We start from the raw sequence: 8729 nt of genomic DNA, 5'->3' as shown, positions 1-8729 counted from the left end.
GCAAACAAAGTAGTAAATAAAAGTAAAGCAAGACAAAAACAAAGTAAAGAGATTGGAAGTGGAGACTCCCCTTGCAGCGTGTCTTGATCTCCCCGGCAACGGCGCCAGAAATTTACTTGCTGCGCGTAGTTGACGTGTGTCTTTCCGTTCAACACGCGACCGTTGGGAACCCCAAGATGAAGGTGTGATGCGTACAACAGTAAGTTTCCCTCAGTAAGAAACCAAGGTTTATCGAACCAGTAGGAACCAAGAAGCACGTTGAAGGTTGATAGCGGCGGAGTGTAGTGCGGCGCAACACCAGGGATTCCGGCGCCAACGTGGAACCTACACAATACAACCAAATTACTTTGCCCCAACGTGACAGTGAGGTTGTCAATCTCACCGGCTTGCTCTGTAACAAAGGATTAGATGTATAGTGTGGATGATGATGTTTGCGAGAAAACAGTAGAACGAGTATTGCAGTAGATTGTATTCGATGTAAAAGAATGGACCGGGGTCCACAGTTCACTAGAGGTGTCTCTCCGTAAGATAAATAGCATGTTGGGTGAACAAATTACAGTTGGGCAATTGACAAATAAAGAGGGCATGACCATGCACATACATGTTATGATGAGTAGTGTGAGATTCAATTGGGCATTACGACAAAGTACATAGACCGCTATCCAGGCATGCATCTATGCCTAAAAAGTCCACCTTCAGGTTATCATCCGAACCCCCTCCAGTATTAAGTTGCAAACAACAGACAATTGCATTAAGTATAGTGCGTAATGTAATCAACAAATACATCCTTAGACATAGCATTGATGTTTTACCCCTAGTAGCAACAACACATCCACAACCTTAGAACTTTCTGTCACTGTCCCAGATTTAATGGAGGCATGAACCCACTATCGAGCATAAATACTCCCTCTTGGAGTTACAAGTAAAAACTTGGCCAGAGCCTCTACTAATAATGGAGAGCATGCAAGATCATAAACAACACATAGATAATAGATTGATAATCAACATAACATAGCATTTACTATTCATCGGATCCCAACAAACGCAACATGTAGCATTACAAATAGATGATCTTGATCATGTTAGGCAGCTCACTAGATCTAACAATGATAGCACAATTAGGAGAAGATGACCATCTAGCTACTGTTATGGACCCATAGTCCAGGGGTGAACTACTCACACATCACTCCGGAGGCGACCATGGCGGTGAAGAGTCCTCCGGGAGATGATTCCCCTCTCCGGCAGGGTGCCGGAGGCGATCTCCTGAATCCCCCGAGATGGGATTGGCGGCGGCGGCGTCTCTGGAAGGTTTTCCGTATCGTGGCTCTCGGTATTGGAACTATTCTCGATGAAGGCTTATGTAGGCGGAAGGGTAGGTCAGGGGGCGCCACGAGGGGCCCACACGCTAGGGCCGCACGACCAGGGGCTGGGCCGCGCCGCCCTACTGTGGCGTCGCCCCACTTCGTTTCCCTTTCGGACTTCTGGAAGCTTCGTGGAAAAATAAGATCCTGGGCGTTGATTTCGTCCAATTCCGAGAATATTTCCTTACTAGGATTTCTGAAACCAAAAACAGCAGAAAACAACAACTGGCTCTTCGGCATCTCGTTAATAGGTTAGTGCCGGAAAATGCATAAATATGACATAAAGTATGTATAAAACATGTAAGTATCATCAATAAAGTAGCATGAAACATAAGAAATTATAGATACGTTGGAGACGTATCAATGAGGACTTCAAATGCTCCAGGACTAGCTAGATGCACCCAATGTCGGTCGGATTCATTTTCATCGTCTCCCAGGCCACGTCATGCCCATCACGAGTAGATCTTGCCAAAGAGGAGGACGAGGAGGAACCGTCATGCCTCGACATGGAGGATACGCTCTATCGTGCCATAATAGGACGCAAGAGACAACGAGGTCTCTGTGAGCACCGCCTCATCGCGTTCAAATTCTAGAGTTATCATTCACACGTGACAAGAATGTTATGCAAAGTATGTGATAGCTCTTGAAATTGTGGAGCTAATGGCTCATTGATTGAAAGATTCCAAATAACACATCGATAAAAAAATGTAAAAATAGATGCCGCCGCATGTTAGATACAATGAAAACTTAAATCACATGAGTATGCCATAGAAGTATATTAGCCACACCATCAGATGGACACGGGAAATTTATTGATCATGGGTGTAAAAAAATCGTAACGTTGAACACAACGTAATTATCATGCTTCAGGTTATGTTTATAGCGTGTTTGATTAGTCAAATGCTCCTAAACATACACTATATGTTGTGTTTGGTTGCAATGAATTGGGCTCTGAATTGAATTGGGAATGGAAAACCAAATCAACCAATTCAATCCAATACCACAAATGATGTTTGGATGCGTGTGGTATTCAGCTATAGAATTCAGGTTTCAATGGAATACCAAATGTTGTTTGGATGTCACATGTGTGGAAATGAGAGTATTTTTGACTTTGAACAAAATAACCGCTGCAATATAAATGAAAATCGACCCAAAATATAGCCAAGTTGAAGCTAATGCAAAAAAAGAAAATTTAATTCCAGCTTTTAGGTACCAGAGTGTGTAAGATCACACAGAGAACAGAGTGTCGAAAGCAAAGTTGTTCCTGTTAGAATTTTGCAACCAACGATACCCTACATGACCACTTTGGTTCAGCCTAACTCCCAGGAACGCGAGATGCTGGCGCGGGCTGACATGGCTGTGCTCGCGTACGATCAGGTTTACTGAGTGTCAGTTCAGTCTCAAACCTCAAAGACGAAAAAGGATTACCGTACGATAAAGAAGAACACTGGCAGAAAATGAGATAACATCGCAATGCAACTGAATAGTTTACTGAGTGGCAGTTCAGGTTTCGATCTCACGAATCCATACAACAATCACATAAAAAGATGGAAAATGATCCGTTGTCCCCGGGGGATAACGCTCTCCCAGCCCCCGGGTCCCCAGCCGCCGGATCAACCATTTTGATGGTTAGATTTGCATATAGCAAAAAAAACATCTTCGGCAGCAAAAAATCATCCCGGCAGCAAATGACTGAAGCAAAAAACGGTTCGTTCAGAAAAAGAAAAGTAAAAAGGCTGGGCTCGCTGGAGACCTCCCCGGAGACCACGTAGCAAAAAAAATATAATAATGTAGCAAAGATGAAAATCGTCAGAGACATCGCCGGAGACAACGTAGCAAACATATTATCACCATGTGATGCTATTTTTTTTGCTATAATTTTTTTGTTGTTTTGCTACTTTAATTTAAAAAATTGCTACGAGCTCTCCGGCGAGGTCTCCGGCGAGCTCAGCCTTTTTATTTGATTTCGTAACTGAACCGTTTTTTGCTACAATGTAGCAAAAGCGGGTTATTTTTTGCTGCCGGGAAGTGTTTTTGCTACATTCGAGTAAAAGCAGATCTGGCCGTCCAAGATGGCCGATCCGACGGCCGGCAACCCGGGCCGGGAAATCGGATCCCCGGGGACGCCAGCAGTTTCCTAAAAAGATAGGCACATCGGTTATACGCTCACTAACAAAACTGTTAGCTGATAACTTAAGATCAGGTTGCCTAGATGGCAAGCAAATCTCCCCGCTTCATCGCCAAAGCACAAGACAACAACAGCTAGAACTGGGACTTGTCAAGGCTGTCAAAGTAGCAATGGTCCATGGCGGCTTTAGCTGAGATCCTATTTGCTGGATCAAACTGAATCATTTTCCTTGGCGGGGAGCACGCTGCCGCACGAGCTGCGCACGCCGCCGCTCCACTAGCTAGGGTTCCACGGGGAGGGCGCAGCGAGGGGGAACGGGACGACAGGGAAGAGGGAGGGCAGGGGCGGAGTGGGAAGGGAGGGGGGTTGGCGGCGGTCGTACCGGGCGGCGCCGCCGTGCTCACCTTCTCCAGCGCGGGGACGGTTCGTACTTTGCTCGGTGGAGAGAGAATGAGTTAGCGACGGGCCAATTCAGAGGCAATTCAGAGGTCCGGACCTCTGAATTGCCCAATCGGTAAGTTGGCCTCGCGGGGGGAGGGGTTCCGAATTGGTTCCGAATTCTACGGCCCAATATTGAGTACATCCAAACAGCAGAATTGGGCCCTCAATTCCAGATTCCCCAATTTAGAGCCCACTTCTAAGCATCCAAACACTGCCTATGGGTTTGACAACGGAAAAGTAATAGGTTAGCGGTTGACATGTTGTGTTCATAGCGTGTTTGATTAGTCAAATGACAGTTTTTCTACAACAATAAACACATTATTTATAGGACCAAATTTGTTGCTCGCTCCGGCCGAAATTAGTTTGCCAGAGCGAGCATTTACCAAGTGAGTGGTTAGAGATTCCCAACATAATTTTAAGGGGGAATGACAAGTATACAAGGTCAAAAAGTGAAATTAGAATACTACCATGAAATTCCTTTGCATTGGTACCACCTAATAAGAATTGGATTTTTTTTGTTTCGCGAGAAAATGAAACGGAATTCAACGAATTGCTACAAGTTGGACTCCACGGCGAAGCCGTCAAGCCGGTGATCGCCGGCACAACCAACGCCCACCAACCTTCCACGCAGAGGAGTCAGCGGCCAGCGGCCGCCGCCGCTCCAGCTCACACGTGCGGCCGCCACCACGTGTCGCGCCGCACCAAGCACCGCCGGGGCATCTGTAAAGCCCCCCTTGTCGCCGCCCGGAATCCGTCCTCTCCCACCACCCGCGCATTTATTCCCCTCCTCCCCGCGTCATGCCCTTCCCACCGCCCGCCGCTCCTCCACCACGCCTCTCACCCTGGCGCCCTCTCCCGCCGCCGTAGCGCCCACCATGCCTCCCGCAGCGATGCCCGGCGTCGGCGACGAGGAGCAGCAGCAGACGAAGCAGGGAGGCCCCGCGCTCGAGGGCCTCGTGGTGGGGAGCTACTGCCACGACGTGCTCCTCCGGGGCGGCCGCGTCGTGGGCGAGACGCTCGGCGGGGCGGCGGCCTTCGTCTCCACCGTGCTCGACGCCGCGTCGCCCCCGGGGGCCTCCTTCTCCGTCGTGTCCAAGGTCGGGCCCGACTTCGCCTACGCCTCCGCGCCGGCGCCCGCGCGCCACCCCGCGCTGCTCTGCCCCGCGCCGACCACCTCCTTCCACGCCCGCTTCTCCGACGCCGCCGGCGCGTCGGCGCACGCGCCCGACCGCCAGCTCAGCCGCGTCCACGCCTGCGACCCGATCTACCCCGACGACCTCCCGGACCGCCGCTTCGCGTACGGCCTCGCCGTCGGCGTCGCCGGGGAGGTGCTGCCGGAGACGCTCGACCGGATGGTCCGGCTCTGCCGCGCGGTGCTCGTCGACGCGCAGGCGCTCATCCGGGTCTTCGACGCCGAGGGCGTCCGTCACGTGGCGCTGGAGGGCACGCCGTATGCGCCGCTCCTGCAGCGAGTTGCGTTCCTCAAGGCGTCGTCGGAGGAGGCGCCGTACATAGGGGTGGAGGCTGCGAGGCGGCGTTGCTGCGTGATCGTGACGGAGGGGAAGGAAGGGTGCCGGCTGTACTGGGACGGTGGGGAGGCACGCGTGGCGCCCTTCTCCGCCGTCCAGGTGGACCCCACCGGCGCCGGAGACAGCTACCTCGCTGGTTTCGCCGCCGGGCTGCTATGGGGGCTGTCAGCTACGGATGCCGCGCTGATCGGCAACTTCTTCGGCGCAGCTGCTGTCTCCCAAATTGGCGTTCCCACATTCCATCCCGAGATGTTGCAGGTTTGCGCCCATGATAGTAGCCTTTACCAGGCACAACCTAAAACTACCTGCAATATGTACATGCATTTTCATCAATAGCATTTCAGAAGGGAGCAGCAATTGATATTTAGAAACTTGCGTGATTTGAGCGGCCTATGTGATGCTACATGTCGCCATGTCGGAGTAATTTTCTACAGCATTGTAAGCTCAAGCTGTAGCACTCTTAAAAATAAAGAGGGGACCAAATTCATCCTTCTGGCCTTCTGGGTAAGACATCGAAGAAATGGCACTATAATAAAAATGCCACTCAAATTAGTGAAATCGATTATCTACCGTTCATTCATTCCACTCTTGTGATCTATATGATGTTCCATTTCCTCTATGAGTTCACTTTTTGGATTTGCAAAAGACACACAACTCTTTGGCATGTTCTCGAAAACCTTTTCACTCATCCGGATGATTTAAATGCCATCCAGATCAGATTGGAGTATTGTAGGCCTAGACCTGTTCTTGAGCCGGTTTATCCAGATTAGTTCCTGGAAGATCTTCATGCGATGCATTAGCACTTAGCAATTTAGCATGGCATACGGTGTGGTCAGCTCTGTAGATAATGCTTGAAAGCTGGTGAAAACTAGGCAATTGACGGATTCAGCCATGGAGTCCTACAGATCATCCTATGTGTCCTGTTTCCATGCAATGCAAGCTCAGTTCGTGTTTGCTCAGCTTTGCATAATGTGTATCTTTATATCCTCTTTGCCATGAAACTAAGCAGCAAGGGACCCCAATTCTGCTTTCCTAAATGTACCTTACAGTCCACATTGGGAAATTTGGTTGCCTCAAGGAATTCTATAACCATGTGTGATAATCTATTGCAAACTTGGTAGAACTTAGTACACTGAAAGTTTGACAAATCGATATTTTGGTATCACTTTACACCTAACAGTCATGTGCCTAGTGTTACCTATAATGTGTTGGTTTTGTAATGATTGGTAAATACTGCAAATTGGTGTATCAGTTATGTAATTATATATGGTGTATATTTACTCATTCCACAAGGATTAATGAATATATGACAAATCAGATTTACAAATTTGACGGTCAAGTGTTGTATTAGGTAACACAGTACAACCTTGTCTTGTATTGACCCAAAATAGACCTGTTGTTGTGGTTCATAGATCATAATGATTATACAGATATTGTTTGTGATTTAACTAAGATTTTGTGTTTTCAGATTCAGCAATTCGAATTTACCAAATGTTAATGACCTTTCGTTTATTTTGATTTGTTGCAGGCTGTCAAAAAAATACTGGAGGACAAGGCGATACAACGGTCTAGTCCATGTATAAACGGCGCTATGTTTACCTTCCAGAGATCAATTATGCATGATGAGCTACACGCATCTCTGGAGGAAGCGGCGAGACTGATGTGCGAGCAGAAGCAAACCGATCCGGCAACTGATAACTGTGACTAATGTTTGCTCGGCGCAAGAGCCGACTGAATCGCAAGTGGATGCTGAGTTGAAGTTTGCCTGCAAAATTATGGGAAACTGCCTTCCCAGATTTCACATTGAGATCTGTACTGTATATGGCCAACAAATGAAGCGTGTATACAATACAGATGTGTCCTGATGCTCGTTTAATAGATTTGCTCTGTTAGAGCTTTCAGTCATTCGTGCGGTTCGTCTTGCCAGGCATGCCGTCGACACTGCCATAGACTCGTTATTATTGGCATGGTAGATGCACACCACTCCACCTCTTGCCTCCGTCATCCATCAGTCTGCTTCAAAACAATGCTCTCAAGAGGTAGAGCGGCGGTATCGACCAATCCAGATACCTAGATCTAGGTTTCCCCCAAAGCATCACGACTGAGTAGACGAACGGTTGCGACTGCGATTCCTTTAACAAGGTAATGACTCCTAGACGCCGACATCGCCCACCATGACCTAGGCGGAGCTCGGTTTTCACGGGCAGTTGTACCTCCCCAACTTGCAGCAAAAAATAGATGTGGGATCAAGGGATCCGCCACACCCAACCGACTGATTGCCTCCGACGGAGGAGAAGGAGGCCACCACCTCCATGCTCGGGCCGGAGCCTCGGACTTCCTCATGTTGCGGGCCTAGCCACGGAGAACCTCCAGGTGCTGCCCGCCACCGCTAGTTCGTCAAACCCTCCTTGCCGCCGCCATCTATACCACTTCCACAGGGAGGGCCGGCGAATGCCACTACTACGACGCGATCCGCGGCCGAGGAAATCCTCCACACGGGCTTTGCCCAGTGGCCAGTGCATCCCCGACGGCAGGAGTGGACGATTAGGAGGACGCATCGGCAGCCATCACACGGGGGCAGGGAGGGCTCAGTCTTGTTTACCCCCTCTATCCATAAAAAGATATCTTATATTTATTTAAATTTGAATGTGTCTACAAGCGAAGCACACGAAATCAACCGCGCGACGGGATGAACCGGACCGGCAATGGTAGGAACATGTGGCAATGGCGTCGAGGAAAAATGTGGGTGCCAGCCCTAGAAAAGGATGATGGCAGAGAAAATGAAGATGAAGACGACAAAAAAGAGAGAGACAAATGAACAAGATGGGGCAAAGTGGATCCGCTTGCCCGAATCTGGTGGAAGGTTGGGCACCGCTTTGACCAAAAATGCTAGAGAAGTATACGTGGCTCTTTCCAGGGACGATCGAACGGCCAATACACACAAACCGGAAGACCGAACATTTTGAGAGAGAGAAAGGAAAAGAAAACATGCAGAAGGTGTAGCCACCGGGTAAACAAACTTGGAGCGACCGGAACGATGCGGTGATCTAAAGGTGTGTTTGGTAGCCTGTGTCATTAGAGAACGACTTTCCTATCTCATACAAGCTGATCTCACACGAGATGAGCTGAGAATTTGTCACATGTTTGGTAGGTCGGGTCTGCTCAGCCATGCTGAGTAAGGATGTTGTTTGGTGTGCCAAGCTGAGCTCAACCCATTCACTGGTTTACAGAAACTATCCAATTGCAAAAAGGTCCAAAATTTTACAGAAA

General features: G+C 49.0%; 1 protein-coding gene across 1 annotated transcript; it reads left to right on the top strand.

Annotated features, from left to right (window-relative positions):
- The first annotated feature begins 4820 nt into the window (after window positions 1–4820).
- Window positions 4821–7364, top strand: LOC124657213 (inositol 3-kinase). Its single transcript, XM_047195798.1, is given in 3 exon segments — window positions 4821–5717; window positions 6988–7164; window positions 7166–7364. Coding segments are annotated over 3 exon segments (1233 nt in total). The 3' UTR covers window positions 7325–7364.
- The last annotated feature ends 1365 nt before the right edge of the window (window positions 7365–8729 follow it).

This window comes from Lolium rigidum, chromosome 5 (genome assembly GCF_022539505.1).
Source record: "Lolium rigidum isolate FL_2022 chromosome 5, APGP_CSIRO_Lrig_0.1, whole genome shotgun sequence".
Classification (NCBI taxonomy): Eukaryota; Viridiplantae; Streptophyta; class Magnoliopsida; order Poales; family Poaceae; genus Lolium; species Lolium rigidum.
This window is presented reverse-complemented; position numbering and strand designations above follow the sequence as displayed.